This window comes from Tauraco erythrolophus, chromosome 10 (assembly GCF_009769465.1).
Source record: "Tauraco erythrolophus isolate bTauEry1 chromosome 10, bTauEry1.pri, whole genome shotgun sequence".
NCBI classification, from domain to species: Eukaryota; Metazoa; Chordata; class Aves; order Musophagiformes; family Musophagidae; genus Tauraco; species Tauraco erythrolophus.
In genome coordinates, this window is record NC_141474.1 from 14302561 (window position 1) to 14319971 (window position 17411).

The 17411-nt window shown below is 37.1% G+C and overlaps 1 protein-coding gene across 1 annotated transcript in view; it reads left to right on the top strand.

Moving 5' to 3' along the window:
* The window catches only part of CDC14A (cell division cycle 14A), a 62062-nt gene that overhangs the window by 12498 nt on the left and 32153 nt on the right, over nt 1-17411 (top strand). The window contains 2 exon segments of the mRNA XM_086617399.1: nt 8256-8348; nt 16185-16264. Of these exon segments, the coding sequence (XP_086473525.1) occupies nt 8256-8348; nt 16185-16264 (173 nt within the window).

Sequence of the window (17411 nt, forward strand, 5' to 3'; positions counted from 1 at the left end):
ACAAAGTAGATATGCTAGTATGAATAACTGAAAAAAAAAAAAAAAAATTAAAAATACCCAAGCGAACAAAGAACCCCACACTGTGAATGAGAACAAAACATGGGCCCTGAAATCACACTGTTTAAACTCAATCTCACTTGGTGGAAAAGTTAAGATTTCTAAATCTCATTCAATTTAATAAAACATTGCTTCCAACAAGTGTTATGGAAATGTGTTTTTACACATATAAAAATAGTTCCTTTTTCTATCTTGTAGAATTGTCACTCCCTATCAATTGATTCATAGAAGCTTTCTTGCTTCCATATAATGATTGTTGATTCAAGACAATTTTGAGTTGCTCTTCACTAGAGAGAAAATTTTGGTATCTTCTTTGAATACCACAGTAGCTTTTTCTTTGGACTGCAAAGTGTTAGTCCTTTCTTTATAAAGTTGTCTAGAATCTGTAAATGCAGCAGTTAATTCTGAAGATGACTGTGACTGAGTTTTGTTCTAAAAACACTGTCTTGTCATAAAACCACAAGCCTGATGCAGGTTGACTCTGGCTAGAAACTAAACACCTGGCAGCTGCTTGCTTACTCCCACTGCAACCTCAGGGTGGGACAGGGGAGGGAATTGGAAGAGCAAAACAAAGAAAAACTTGTGGATTGAAATAAAGACAGTTTAAGTAGGCCAATAGGAAGTGGGAAGAGACAACAGGGTAACAAAACAAGTGATGCAAAGACAATCACTCACCACCACCCACCAACAGACCAATGACTGTCCAGTCTGAGCAACTGCTAATTTAGAAAGACTGCTCCTCAGTTTTATTGCTGAGTGTGATGTTGTATGATATGGAATATCCATCTGGTCAGTTCGAGTCAGCTGTCCTGGCTGTCACCTCCTGGCATCTTGTCCACCCCAACCTATTTTCTGTGGGGGCAGAGTGAGAAATGAAAAGCCTTGATGCTCTGCAAGCACTGTTTGGCAATAGCTAAAGAATTGACGTATTATCAACACAGTTTGTCACAAATCTAAACCACAGCATCATGCAGGCTGCTATGGAGAAAACCAAACTCCATCCCAGCCAGATCCAGTACACTGAGCATATAGCTGTAGATACAACCTTGTCACCAAACGCCTACGAAAAAGCAATTTGCAGCATGTGTAGAAGATTATCAACTGCAGGAAACGAAACATGTTTTAAGCCTTGAGTAGCCTCATCTAGTTGAGAGGCATCCCCGTCCATGACAGGGAGGTTGGATTAGATGATCTCTAAGGTCCCTTCCAGCCTATGCCATTCTATGATTCCAAAATACAAATTAATATCACTTGTGTACAAATAGCAAGGAGACCCTTCACTAAGTGTTAAAATTTAAAATATTTATATTCTAAAACATTAGACCTGTTATTGATAGAAGGAGAAAATGGGACAACAGATGAGATAACATTGTCCACTGTTAAGAGGATTCCTCTATCAAAAATGACATATGTTTTGGGACTAATGTTTGCTGCACAAATGAGATGGTTATGCAGGTTGGTTCATGCTATCTGTTACTTCCAGAGGCATGCTGGGGCTTAAAGTCAGGTAGTCTTAAAAGGAGGCTCTGCAAATTGAGGGGTTTGTAGTGTTGCTATAACCTTTTTGTAAAAAAGTACTTCTAGTAAAACTTACATTGCTTCTTAATACAGAAAAATACTTATAAAAAATTAAACTCTCGTATTTCTAATTTTGAATGCCTGTGTTCATATTGGGGAAAACACTGGATTTGCCATTTCTGTGTTATCACTAAATGGTTAAATGTGTTATCACCCTGTTTTCCGGTGCCACCATCTCATTCAAACACATAACCGATGATGCTCACTCACTAGGAATGTACTTTTTTTTACCTTAATTCTTCTGTTTGTGAAATTATATTTGAGTTATTAAAGACTGTGGAGAATAACTTGCTCTGTGAAGCAGTTACTCCAGAGAAGGACCAATAATAAACCTACTATTCTCACTTTCACTGTGCCTGTGAGAACTAGAGAGATTACTTCTGGTTTTCACAGATTCAAATTGAGACTGTGATCAATTTGGGAGCTAAATACAGTCTTATGTATCACATTTTTTTAGTTGAACCAGAACACCTTCAAGCTGGACCTTAGGTAGCAAGAGTTTCACTCAGAAAATAAGAACACAACTAATAAATACCTCAGGACTTGTGCTGGGTTTTTTTAATGATTTAGTATTAAGTAGGAACATGTCTACTGTCTCTAGTCTTGTTTTAAGACGATCTGCATTGAATGAGACAAACTGCTTTTCATAAATGGCTCGTAATCATGAGGATATCAAGATTGTGTATTATAATGGAAAAAATACACAAGGGAGCCAAACTGAATTAGTAACTCTGACATCTGCAAGGTTGATTTAGCAAACTGTGATGTCATTTTAATATTTTTTAAAACTTTTATTTTTTTTTGAAAAAAAACACACTTGCATTGCTAGGTGAAGAGTACAGATGGTCAGGAGCAGGACAGAGAAACAGCGTGTAGATCAGCTGCAGTCTCAGCTGGAAGGAGGTGCTGTTTGTTGCTGCTGCCTTACCAGAGGCTAATTCCAAGTAGGTTAATTTAAACTACTAGCACATAATAGAGAAGCGTAACCTGATAGTGCAACCACTTGAAAGGAATACCTGAAATCAAACAGCTAAAGCTTGGAATACCTCCAGAGTGGTATAGAAACTTGCACATTAATGGGTTCCACTCTGACTGATTGGCACTGCCCCTGAGGTAGGCTAGTACCTGCTAATGTAAGCTTAGCTCTTCTAATAGTTAAAATATATACCAGACTCTATCCTAATTTAGATGCTATCTGCAGTGGGTAAGTGGCTTGTAGACCAAATCCCAGGGTTGAAGCATGCATCTGATGCACTGTAGGCCTAGCTACAAAAGACTACTGCTCAGCTTCACTAGTTGAGAATTATGGATTCACAGTTTTGACCCTTCTACCCTGACCTTCTGTTATCTGTCCTTCACAAGTGTTCCTGAGAGGATTCCTGAGGCCTGAACTAGTGTGTGTAAGACAGAAGTTTATGACCTATGACTTACCTGCCAGTAAGGCTTTGATGCAACGAGCAACTGCGGCAGTGAAAGTATGGTAATTCTCACATGGCATCAGGGGGACACATAGGCAGCCTGTGATCAGTGTTTCACACATGGCAAGTGCCAACCGGACTAACAATATGGAGAAGGAGTCCTGTTGGGCAACCTGCTGCTTGCGTACCCTTGTGTTAAGAGTAACCATGCCCCGTGACCAACAGCAGGAGTTGGCTGCTCACAGAAAGTAAAAGGTGCTGTGGATTATCATTCTCTGGAAATTCAGCCTCTGCTGTGGGATGGCTGCTGTTGCCATACTGCAACACTTTTAGGACCCTGAGGTAATCACAGTGCTTAAGCCCAGATGACTTCTGGCATGGTTTGTTATATATTTGGTTGGGTATGCACTTCCTGTACTTTTCTTACGAAAAGTGTCTTCAAAAGAAGCATGGCACAAAAAAAAAATTATTCACAAAGCATGATAGTTTTTGTGTGGATATGGTGTCTCGAAAAGAATTTAAGACTTTAGACTTTTAAGTTTAAAACTTCTGTAAACAGGAACAGGAGAAATGAGAGTATAAGATCTCATTAAAACAAACCAACCCCACAAACTTCCCCTCCAGGTTTTTCAGCTGTACCTATTTCTGTTTTGGGAGAGGAATTAGACGTGGAGGCAGTTTTCTGCTTTCCCCTCTCCTGTCTTGGGGGACAGGTGGGGAAGGAGAAGGATACTGGTTTGAAATGTGCTAATGGCAGACTAACATTTTAGTGTTGTAAATTTACGCTGACTGAATTTAAAACAAGTAAATACTTCTGTTCTGAAAAGCTGAAGTATTTAATCAGATAACCATTTGCTGAGAAAATTGGAGGTAAAATTCTGCTTTACAGGAAAACCTTTCTGACCTCGTTATGTTGTAATGTTTGGTTGCTGATTGCTATGGAGATGATCTTGACTAGCCAGGTCAACAGCAAGAAAAAATGCTTGGCTGCGCTATCTTCCTGCAGGGTCTTTGAATTCTCTTTGGGGGAAAAAATGCTTGATTAAGCAACTGTGATTCTTTGAAATATTTTTTGCCTCTGTTTAAATAAGTCTGATTTCACAGAAACTGCTTTAAAAACCTGCTGTGTTTTTTTTGTGTGTAGGCTTACACAGTCTCGATAAATTCAGAAGGAAAGGTAATCAGAGAGAGTTGCTGAGCTAAATGATACAAGTATGGAAGCTGAAAGGCAGGAGGGCAAAGGTTCTGACAGGCTTGTGAACTGTGGAGTTAGCATTTCTTGTATGCTGTGTTGCTGCTGAATCACAGAAGGGTTTTGTTTTAATATAAATAAACTGCTGGGCATACACATGGAACTATAGTAATTGCAAGTGTCTCTTTTAGGACAGCTTAGGTTTTGAGGCAGGTTGTGTGCACATGTTTTAATACATCATTTTCTATGAACAGTTTGGCAGCCTTGTGTACACTGCTATTTGTATGTATACACATGTGTGTATATATATAAAAACAGTATTTATGTTGATCCAGGCTTATTAAACACATTGCAGTAATTTCTTTATTAAACAATGCAGGTATATTTAACCATATCTATTAAATAAAATACTGTCAAATAATCTGGTGATTCTAAACAGATATCAATCTAGTAATTGTCCACAATGGCACCTTCTAAATCTGTCATCAATTTCTATGCAAGTAAATCTCTCTTGAGGTCTTCAAGAAACGATTTATTATTAACGAAAACAGTAATCTTACAGTGAAAATAGTGTGTTCTGGAACCTTCTCATACACTCAATCAACTAGTTCTACCACCTAAACCAAAACCTGCCACACTCTTCACGTAACCTCTGCTTTTAGTTCAAAAGATTGTCTTTGAGTATATTCTTCTGGGATATATCTTGACAATACTGTTCTGTTATATTGTTACGTTTTGTTTTCTAATGATACGTGAAACTGCTAAAATTTTCTTACAGGTAAAGAAACATATCTTTAGTGCTTCATATACATCCATTTGTTTTGTTTTAGAAAAAAGATTATTGCAAATATGTTATCTCTAACTATAGCTATCGGTAGACAACCTGCATTGAAAATTCCTTGTGGAAAGGTTTTTGGTTCTTCTGAGTTGTGAGGTACTTAAGGGAACTAAGCTCAGGTGGAGCTCTGGAGCTGTAAAAACAGTCACGTTAAAGAACAGTCTTTAGCACTTGCTATCATGGAACCTAGCCAAAGGAATAGGCTTATCTTATTAAACATGATGAGAAAATCATTAGTTTTGAAATAGATTGTATATCTTAGTATTGTTGAAAGCATATTGAGTTGAGAATTTTTATGTTAACGTTAACAGAGGCATTGCATTTATACTTCATCAAACACTTACTGTAAAACCTGATTTTCTGTAACTTGTATGCAAATGAAAACTGTGGTTTGTTTTACAGCCTTCTGAAAAGTAAAAACCTCATGCAGTTTTTCTCTGGTTGCTATGCCATAAGCTGCTGAATTTATGTCAGTTTTCAATTTTGTGTTAAAGCTTTAGTCAGGATTCAAAAAAATTTCATAGCAATATGGCTCGTAAGGATTAAACCCTTACATTTTGAAAACAAAGCAATGAAAATGATATATTGCTTTCTTTTAAATGTTCTGGGAACTTTTAAGGTGAGCTGTCACTTTTTGACTACTTCAGGTACAAAAGCGTCTCTAAATTGGAATGACTTGACATACCCATATGATTAAAAAAACCCATTCTATAAAATAAAACAAGAAATACGGTCTTACTATGTAGACTTACTTCTGGCTAGCTAACAATGTGCTTTTTGCAGTTTAAAATAGTATTTCAGGTGAACCGTATACTGTTGCAAAGAACTTTGCTTTAAAATAAGTAGTAGTCAACAAGTTATAATTGAAGTTGAACAGTATGATTGAACCAGTTATAATTGGCATGAGCTTTAATAAGGCCAAGTGCAGAGTCCTTCACTTGGGGTATAAAAACCCCAAGCATCGCTATAGGCTTGCAGAGGAGTGGCTCGAGAGCTGCCTGGGGGTGTTGGTTGACTACCGGCTTGATATGAGCCAGCAGTGTGCCCAGGTGGCCAAAAAGGCCAATGGGATACTGGCGTGTATCAAGAACAGTGTAACCAGCAGGAATAGGGAAGTGATCCTGCCCCTGTACTCGGCACTGGTGAGGCCGCACCTGGAATATTGTGTCCAGTTTTGGGCCCCTCGCTTTAAGAGAGATATTGAGCTCCTGGAGCGAGTCCAAAGAAGGGCGACTAAACTGGTCAAGGGGCTGGAAAATAAAACTTATGAAGAGAGGCTGAGGGAGTTGGGGCTGTTTAGCCTGGAGAAGAGGAGGCTGAGGGGAGACCTGATTACAGCCTACAAATACTTGAGAAGGGATGGTGGGGAGGTAGGGGAAGGGCTCTTTACATTAGTGATGGGTGATAGAACAAGAGGAAATGGGTATAAGCTTAGTCAGGGGAGATTCAGGTTGGATGTTAGAAAGTATTTCTTCTCTGAAAGGGTTGTCAGCCACTGGAATAGGCTGCCCAGGGAGGTGGTTGAGTCCCCATCCCTGGATGTGTTTAAGAATAGGGTGGACGAACTACTTAGGGATATGGTTTAATGGGGATTAGGGACGGTTGGACTCGATCTCTAAGGTCTTTTCCAACCTAGAAATCTATGAAATCTATGAAGTTCTGTCAGTGTTGTATAACTACTGTAATCTTATCCCCACCTACACATCATGGGTGGAATTGCAGTTAGAGAACTCTAAAATTAAAAAAAACTGAGGAGGGAGAAGAAAGGAGGGATCTTAAAATACTGAGATTAATTTTGTCAAGTTCTGATAATAATCAAATGCTTCATTAATTAGGTAACTACTTGTGCTCTGTATGTTTGCATATACACTGGCAGATGTTGCTGTTAGTCTCAAGATACAGCTTCTTCCAGTCAACAGCAATGAGCTGTCTCAGGAGCTATGGTCTGATTTAGATGTACTCAGTTGCATTATCTCTCACTCCTTCCACCTGTGGAAGTTGTCAGTAATAAGACCAGACTGGAATGTACAGTGGGCTCTTCTCAAATCAATCAACACAATTCTGCAGCAGTTACTTTATCTCCCACTCCCAAGTGTCGTGAATGTCAAGAGTAGGAAAAGAAAGTAAATTAAAATTGTCAAATTGAAGTTAGAAACCCGAAGTTGGGTAACAGCAGCACTGATATAAAGGCAGTTTATAAAATGTGCAACTTGGAGAAAAAAAAAAAAAAATAGAAACATGCTTGAAATATTTAGAAGCAGAATCCAGTCTGTCTGTTGATGACTTCCTCAAATCTGTAGTAGTACTGTAGAAATCTGTCAGGAAAAACATGAATGATGGTGTTGCAGAATATAATGAAAATGTAGCAATTTGTGAAGCTAAAAAAATGCAATAAACTGTTCAACTTGCCATTTTTAAGTGACAATTTTATCTCTCTCTGGCTCTAAATAGTTTTGCTGCTGTTCGTGGTATCATTCTTTTCTGGTGCTTGTTGGTCCTGTTTTCAATGGGAGTTTTGTCCACAGGATTCTGACAGAGGCTTCTTTTTTCCTAAAGAAAGAATTGCAAGTGTTACTAGTTTTGTCTCTGCTAGCCTTTTTTTCAGACTTTTCACTTGTGCAATCATTTATTTATTTTTTTTAAATACACTTGCTTTTGAAGGTTTCTAAAGATGTCTTTTACCTCATTTTTAGGTGTTGTAGATGGAACAGGGTTGTTTAATTTGTAAAATGCCTGTAAGATTGATTACTTCAGTTTTTTTTTCTCCACAGATTTATGTGCTAAAGAGATGTAACATATATGAGGGTGTTTTAGTCTGAAAATTTCAATGTCTTTAATCAATATTCGTAAGCTATTGTTCAAATATTTAAACTTTGAAAAAAAATTTCCAGTGTTTTATATTGAACGTTTTGGTTAAACTGCATTTTATAGGATGTTTTCACACAGCAAACTGTGATCTGCCCTGATACAGTGACTGTTTCCTTGCACTCTATATAAAATGTAAGAAAATTGTTCAGAGTATCAGTAATTTTTTCTCCTTTAATTTTAAGGATGTCTCTAGAATAATTTTTTCTGACTTATTTTTCAGTTTTGGAGAAGTGACTTTTTAAAGTATTTAAAACTGTATTCTTTCAGTAAATATACTGTCTGGTTTGTTGTTTTTTTTTAACAGTATTTCAGCCTATCAAGAAAGAAGATAGTGTACTATACCAGTTTTGATCAGCGGCAACGAGCAAATGCAGCATTTTTAATAGGTGCATATGCTGTAAGTATTATTCATCACATGGGTACTTCTAAACCTTCCTTAAGAGACATCTGCTGTGTGTAAATAGCATCTCAAGGGATGATCCTTTAGAGAGATAGGGAAATTGTAATTTAATTCTTCTCTAAGCTGTCTTTGAAAATTCTGCTGTATGAGTTTTAAGGAAACCCTGTCTTTGGCACTTAACTCCATTACTTTACTGAACAGGGAGTGGATTTGGCAGATCACATGCATGTTTCCTGTAGGATACCATTTTCCTGAATGTCAAAAATGCAAACCACAAACTTACCTCTAAACTTGGCTGTCTTAGGATCAATTGCTGCTCCTGGCTATAGTGAGAATCATACTGGGGAGGAGAATTCTTTTTTTTTTTCTTACAGCCTTTCTTAAAGTTACTAGACCAGAGGCATAGTGATTATTGGATGGATTTCTTTTCTTGTTTAATTTTCATGCCCCGCCCAGAATAATAGAAAAATTGAGGTATTTCAGCCTTCTAACGTTACAGATAATATGCAGTACTTGGGGCCCTCTTAGTTACACAAGCCTGATTTATTATGATATCACGTAAGTTTTGATAGTCCCAAGCTGACACTTGCACAGCCACTTGAGTATCTTCATAGCAGTGCAGCTCAAACTTCAATACCTTCCTGCTCTACTATCCAGAATTGGAGCATACTTGTAGAAACTCGGAGTCTTTGAGATAGCATGTTTTATGCTGATAAAGTATTGAAATTAGTGAGCTGCTGGTCCTGAGCTGACATCCACATGGTCAACTGAGTTCTGGAAGTCTCTGTTAAGTCAGGTCTTATACTGTGTGAAAGCTGCTGTATTTCTTTCAGGCCTGAGGTCATGCTGAAAGCAAAGCTCCATAAATGCAGATGATAACATTGAAAGAATTTAGGTTGCAGATTCTTGTAATTAAACAGAATGTTTTACTGCAAGTATGTGGGGGTAGTGTGTAAATGCTCTTGAGAACAAGATCCACTTAAATTTAAAGATGGGGGGAGGGAAAGTGAGTATAAGTTCAAATTTTAAAAATCTCTGGGTTAGATTTTTAATCCTTGGGAGTAGATCTGATGGAACAACTCTGCAAAAGTAATAGTAAGAACAAATGAGTTAGAATGTTTTAAGTTTGTTATTGGTTTTGACTGTACAAGGCTATATTTAATAATGCTGAAATTAATTTCCTTTCTATGTCTTATACTCTGTTTAAGTAGCTTCCAAATTTGATAGTATATCTTCATAAGCTTTCCTGTCCCTTCAGATCCAAATCTGCCTGATAGCACCTTTAGTAATGATTCCCACACTATAGTTTGTAAACAAACTCCAGTAATTCCATTCAGACTGCTTTTTGTTTCTGTTTGCGTCATTATATCTGCAGTTCTGTATTTAGAAAGATTCACTTAATGTTTTAAATCTGGTCTGTTTAAGCCTGTAGCTAGAGAACACTCATCTAGCACATATGTAGATTACAACATCTAATTGCCTTCACTGGATTGCCCTTGTCTGATCCTGCCTTCACCTTCCGATACATCTTAGAAGCCTTGGAAAGGGTAGGATGCTGGCATTTTGAAGGGGATGAGATTACCTTTTTATTTCCCTTGTCCAGTCCTTGTTGTATGAGTATCTCAACTAAGTAGCTGTTCTCTGTGGATAAGGGGTTAAAAGGCCCTTACCAGTTTTAGGTATACACAAGGAGAGAGCACTACTGCCCACAAAGAGAGCTTGCAAAGCCAGGTTGTAGGAACAGAAAGGTAAGGAGGTGAGGTGCAAGACAGAACTCCAAGCAGAGGACTGATCAGCTAAGTAAGACTACGCCATATTTACAGTATTTAAGACTGAAGCATGGGAACAGTCTGGTATATTGGTAGTCCTTATTCGAAGGAGCTGCTCAGCAGCTAAAGCTAGGGATAAGGGTACCAGAAATCCCTCTAAAGAAAGTCGCGAGGGGAACACACAGCATGTATACATGATGTGACTGTGTAGGTACTCCACAATGGACATCATGTTGCACATCACATGAGTTGGTAGCTTATGTGTACCATAAGGTAAATTAGTGTGCCACAACTGTGTGCACGCTTAACCCTTGCCTAGCCTGTATTAAGCTGCTTACAGTTCTTAGTTGCTAGCATATGCAAGTGGTCCACATCTGCCTTTGATACTCTTAGTCTCTTGCCAGGCTAGGGGATGTTTTAAGTATCTTCTGGTTATTGAAGATATTATCTACCAAGAATAATTCTTCACTAATACAGTGCTACCTGTACAAAAGAAGTATTCCTTCTCTTGTGGAAAACACCTTATAGTCACTTTTGATTCATCTCTATTTAGTATAACGTTGGAAAACGGTTTGCACAAAGGTATCCAATATGTTACAGAAGTATGTCATCCCAGAATTATTTCTATATATGTATATTTCTAAACTTGCAAGTGCTTTGGAAGTTCATTCACCTTCTTCTATTAATGATTGCTACTAATGTCAATAAATTCATGACATGCATATTTATTCTAAAAGTTATGATGTACCTAATAATCTGACTTTTGTTTTTTAACTGCAGAAGCTTAGCTTTTATAATCCAAGTGTGTTAATTTTGCACTCAAGAAAATTTGCACATTTACATTTTTTGTGTGTTTTAACTGTAAATGCTGTGTTCAGTCAGATGCAGTAGATATACACTCTTGGGTTACGTGGTAAGGTGGTTCCTAACCTGAAGGAATCTAATCATGTTCTTCAGTAAAAGAACTGTGTGTAACTGGCAGTTTGATCTATTACAATTTGAATATCCAAATTGTGACAGAAATACATGTACTCTTTGATTTAAGGTCTTCTAGATTTTATGTCTTTTCTTCAATTATACATGCTTTTTGAGACTAGAAAGTCTTATAACCATGCACTCTACATGTGTGAAAGTTAATTGAGAAGGCTTATTTTATTTGCCCTGGTGTTAAAATATTAAGTGTAAAATGAAACGTGGAAAACAGTGGATCAGGTTCTAGGAATGGATTTCCAGTGGTAATTATGCAATGTAGATTGTTCCATTAAACAGCTTCTTAGACATGTTAAACTGAAATACTCTATAGCTATTAAATATTTTAATAACAGGCTAATAAGTTGAAGTGAAAGTTAAGTCTTACAACTTTATTGGCAATAGGTTGTCTGTTTGTAAATTGCATCTCAGGAAGATGTGTTTTTCTATATTTCACTTTTTACAATGAACTTTCAATACATTTGCTCTAATCATGTCCAGTGGTTAAATTATTGTCCTTGCTCTTAAGAATTCTTCAAAGATTACTTTTTCATAAATTCAGGTTAAGAGAAAAAAATTTAAAGCGTTACAAGAACAGAAGAACATTCCGACTTCTCTGATCTTACAGAGAAGTTCAAGGGTTCCTCCTAAATGGCCAAGACTACAACTTAGACTGTTCAGTGGTGTCAGAAACAGAGCACTACTAGGTTTTGCAAAGTCTTACCTGGCACCACAGAGAATATTTGAAGCTAGTATTGCTTTGGTTTTCCCTTCATCTGTTTGGAGACTTAAGTTAGTTTTTAGGGGTTTTTATGTAGTCTTCCACAATAGTTCATTTAAAAACTAAAAAAAAAAGTCTTTAAAAATAGTTTTAAAAGAATATTGCGAGTACTTATGATGAATTATACTGAAGAGATTACATGAACTCCCTGGTTGTCATCAAAGAATTCATTCTTAGAGAAATTGTGAAGGAGAGTGCATTTTCTCCTGTCTGATAACATATGGATGAATTGGGAGCTGGGTCTATCTTTCCATTCTTAAGGTATTTGTTATGTTCGTTTTCCGATTGGAAACCAAGGAACCCACACCTGGTTGTGTACTCTGCCATCTGGTAAGGTTTTAATTCCCTGGGAGAGAAGAGCAGGAGGAATACTAGTCTGTTTGTACCAGTGACTGCACTTACATTTCTGGAGAAATGAGGTGAGGGAAGAGGGAACGTACATGGATGACACTTCCTCCTCCTGGTAAACCTAAAGCTTTAGAGCTTTAATTCTACCCTGTAGCAAACAAGTAGTAGTTCTTTTGCAGTTCTTCAAAGATCGAAACTTGATTCGTGGACCAAAATCTGACTTTTGAGCCGTCCTGGTAAAACATAATGATTTCATACTGTGACAAACTCTGAAAAGAGATCCAGTGAGCTTTCTCCTTTTCCTTGAAGTAGCAGGTGGGCTGGTCGTATTTCTTTCTCACAATTCCTTTAAGTGTGTGTGTTGGTAGTAATAGCTTTTATTAGACTTCAGTAATGCCAATAAGGGGGAAAAGCTGAGTTCTTAAGTTCGTAGTTTTATCACAGAAAATGACTGGGTAATAGCAAACTACTATGGCATGTTCAGTCATTAGCTTGTAGGAGTGTTTTTTCCCTCATTTAAAAATACCAATTAGACCGCTCAGCCCTAGCGGAAGCTTTAAAGGTTTGTTCTCTTGTGATCTAAGTGTATTGCACTGTTGTTGCTCAAATACGTAATCCCTCCCTAGGAGGGTCAGCAAGTACAACAGCTTTTCAGTTACTGCAGTGTGTACAGCCTCTTCGCTGTTTCAAGCAACACCTTTCTTCAGGTTTGCTTTAGATTGGCTTCACAGAATTCTTGTGATAACTTAGCTGCTCTGGAGTGGATCTGTTCCATATACTTCTAATTTGAAAATGGGGGGCGGGAACAAGATGAATCCAAATTGTAGATGAACGTTAAGGTGGACTTGCAAAATACTAATTCCCTTTTTGGTCTGTAAACTTTTAAAGGTATATAGTATGAATTTTCTTCGTAGTATGTATGTGGCCAGTGTTGCTACATGTCATGTGTCTGTGTAGTGTCTCAACTGTGGAGAGCTCTATCTTTCAACTACATAATTATTCAGGATGTTGAGAATAAAAGAATGGAAATGTTAGAAAAAAAAATTGAAAAGCTTCAATATTTGCCACATCTGTTTTTTATGGGTAGTAGTGCCACATGATATGAATTAGAGTAGTGACAGTGGGGAAAGGGAGGAGAAATTCTCCCTTGTAAAACAACTCTTGTAAGAGCATAGTTTCTATCTGGAAAGTGGCTTCTTTTTTTTAAAGACTTTTACTCATATTATTCCTTAGAGGTTCAGTTTATACAAACTATTCACTACAGGCTCTTTGGGTTTGTAATTTTTTTTTTTTAACTGGGATATGTTGCAGAATGAAAGCACTCTGAAGATTCATCGTATTTGATTAAAAAAATGAAGCTAAGTTTCAGTTGTTGATTTTTCATTTATAAAGATGAATCAGAAGAATGATCTCCTGGGTTTTTCTTAATGAATATGACTACTTTTTAAGTACTAAAGACAGATACTGTAGTGTTTCCTTGTCTATTTAATTATCCTTCCTCCTTCATTTATTGTGTTATTCTTGACATCTGTGACACTTGTTTTTTCAGGAGCTCTGTTTAGTGTTTCTTTCTCTCTACTTCCTTTTGTGTTCTTAGTATCTTTTTCTTTTTTCCATCTTGGTGTCTTTATTATGAGGTTTTATGAGCTTTGTGGCAGACAACTAGCAGTGTTTGGTTCCAAATGTCATGTATACTTGTCTTTGGGCACGGACAGCTTTGAAGTACCATAACTTCTGTGAAATAAAAACTGCAGCATTGGGAAAACATAGTACAAATTTGCCCAAATTTCTGACACCCTACTGTGTAAGAAGGAAACTCATCTTTCTCTGAAGTCCTCTGAACTTACCCTCTAAGGATCTTTTGACTGCAAGTAGGAATTTAGGCTTTAAACATAAGCTAATTGACGTGATTATTGACATTAACTGACATGAATAAAATCAGTATTTTTCTCTGAAATACACCCCTCACTGAAATCTATTGCACAGGATGCATTGTTCTTAAATGCAAAACCTTTGTGATGAGGAGGACTATAAAGGAGACTTCTTTCACAGACTTAGAAGAATCTTCTACAAAGACTGTGGAAACAGAATAGTATTGCTGTGCTGCAGGGGTGGAAAGCATAAAGTCGGTGCTATTAGTTAGCAATCCTTGCTGTAGACAGACCATCACAGCTTAAAGATAAAAAGAAATTGCCCCCTCTGCTATTTGAATTAAGTTAATACATATATCCATTAAGTAAATCTCTGAATCTGTTTCAATGTTAGTAATTACTGGTTTGGCCCCAACAACAAAGAATCCAATAATTTAGTTAGAAACAATTGTTCTGATAACACAGAATAAATCAAATGGTTTTCCCTATAGAAATTGTGGTCTGTTTTGATAGAGGAAGGTTTCAGGTAAACGTTTGCTTTCAGAGGATAAGGAGGGGCGAATATGGAAGTTTGGGCAAATAGAGAGACATAATTTTGAGAAATATGTAATTTGGGCACTTGATAAATGAAACAGCAATATTTACACTGCCACAGTATTGAGATTTAACATTTGAAGATAAGTGGGTTATCTTCTTCTTTTTGGGTACTGATTATACTGATCCATGCTATCAGTGTGACTGTGATGAGTGGAGCAGCAACATTGGAGTCTGAGACTGAAATACAGCTCCATGGCAGGGAATTGAGCTTTTGAAGGTGAATCAGTTTACGTAGAGGGTTTTGGTCTGAAATTAGACCAGTTGTTCAATGCAGTGAAATAGGCGGTAGTTGAAAAGCAGAAATTATTGTGGACCTTCTTTTCATTGTGTCATGGCAGTGAGTTTTTTGAGACTGTTTTACTTGAGTCAAGTTTTGGGGTTTTGTCTTATCTTTTCCGTCTGCCTTGTCCATGCTTGAGGAAAACATGCAAGAATATCTACCTACCATGTTGACATCTTACGGAATACTAAGAATCCCATTAACTTGAGATATGAGTCTAGACATAAAGCAAATTGCAAATATTCTGGGAGTGACCACCATGTACCTGTATTCTAATGTGTTTAAGGTCAAAAGCTGAATAAAGCTTTTAGATCAGGAATTAGCCTATTCCTTGGTTAAGAAACTAATCATTAGAATACTTTATGTTCAAAAATTAAATGTGCATAGAGCTAAAAAGTAGCTATGTAGGTGCTGGTTGTAAAGTGAGTTGGGAGGAAATGGCTAGGAAAATTGTGTGGCTTTGCTTACAAAACATGTTTGTGCATGTGAAATATGCTACTCCAAACTGGATGAAATTTTTTTCTGTAAATAATGCACTTGCTTAATATGTATTCCAAGTTAAACTTATTATAGGACCAGTTTTACTGTAAAATAGGAGTTGAAATGCAACCAGATGTATTTAATTTCTTACTTATTTTAAGTGAGCTGAACTGATAGTGTTCAGCGAGAGCAGAATGAGCCTTGGCTTAGGGTGTTAACATTAGCTACGTCTTGGTCTCATAGTAACAGGTTCAGCTTGTTGAATTGGATTTTTTTGTTAATTAGTAGTTTGATATTGTCAGTTAGGAATCAAAAAATATTTGTGTTGGGAAATGTTCCATTGAGCTGTGATGGAGAAACGTTTCCTTTGTCAGCTTCTGTGATAATATTTTTGACTCATCTGAAGTTGGACAGAGAACTCGTAGCATAGATGCCTATTTTTCATCTTAGTATGATGTTGAGTCTGTCTTAAAGTCTCTCAGTTGCAGTGATATGTGATTTTTTTTTTTTTTTGAAGTGTGGGAATAACAAAACAAATCCCCATTTCTATTGATTTCTGAATCTTTTACTTTGTGTAGATATGTCTTTTCTGATCTCTCAATGTCAATAGGAGTCAATCATAAAGGAGTATAGTATACATTCTTAAGACTTTAGTGGGCTGGGGGAAGTGTACATGTGGTTAATGACTTTTCAGGCTCAGGGCTTATTTTTTTTTTCCTCTCCTCTTACCCCCTTTAGGTAATATACTTGAAGAAAACACCAGAAGAAGCTTACAGAACGCTTTTGTCTGGATCTAATCCACCATATCTTCCATTTAGGTATGTGAACATGAGAAATGGGCCTGACTTTTGTGGTTTGAAATTTGCTACGTATAAATTTTTCAGATTTTCTTCTCAGGAAAGGGTTTCATGTCTGATACAGATGATGTATCAAAACGACTGATCTCCAGAAAAAATGTTTTTTACTTCTGGTGGAATTACTTGCTCTGTGTTGGAATAATAAAGCCATTTTGATTGATTTAAGTTTTTAGTAACACTCCCAGTCTTGCAAACTGTTGGGTTTAGAAAATAGTTCTTAGCATGTTTGTGATTTAGCAATTAAAACTTTTCTTTATGAGGTATCATGTTTTACTATTTGGAAGTAATTCAAATCTTTTAAATTACCTAGTACTTACCCAGCCAGGCTTACATGAATGAAGGGCATTTTATGCGGTTACATTTTCTCTATTTTTCCAGAACAAGTACTGATGTTCCAGTCTATTAGATTGCCTTGCCTTTCTCTTTTCAGTGTAACTCCTCTGCAGTCTTTTTCTGTGTGTTTCAAGCCCTGGGTTGCTGGGAGATAAACGGTTGGCTAAAACTAAAGCTTTTTTGGCAGGCTGTGTTTTTTGTGGTGGGTTTTCTGTGGTATGGTTGGGTTTTGGTATGTTTTTGGATTTTTCTTTGCTTTTGTTGTTTTGGTGGTTGTTTTTTTTGTTAACACAAATCTTTGGCTATTTTAGGTAGGAGGGAGGCAATCTTCTTGAGCAGAGCCTTGCTGTTTCTAGAAGGAATGTAGTGTTATGAGCTTTTGCTAGAAGAATAAAACATCTTGATTTATTGAGTGTTCTTTCTATATGGCGTGGGGCTGGAAAGCACTTCAGTTTCTTTTGGAGCTGCTTTGGGACTACACCAGGTCTTGGCACTTGATTAGAGCCTAAGCAGATTCTGTTACCTGTAGTATAGTTTGTCCTGCTGAGAAAGAAGGCTGTGTAACCTAGCTATATGGGAGGTGACATAAAGAGGAGTGAGGAAATAAACTGAAGGATTCGGACAAGACAGGAGGCCAGGTAAGTCTGATAGTTAGGGGGAGGGGGTTTTGGGAGTTGAATTCATAGGAAGAGGCTGGACTGCATAGATACATAAGGAGCTTAAGAATTACTGAGGCTGAGAGAACGGCAAGTATATCTGATGAGAGCCTGCAGTG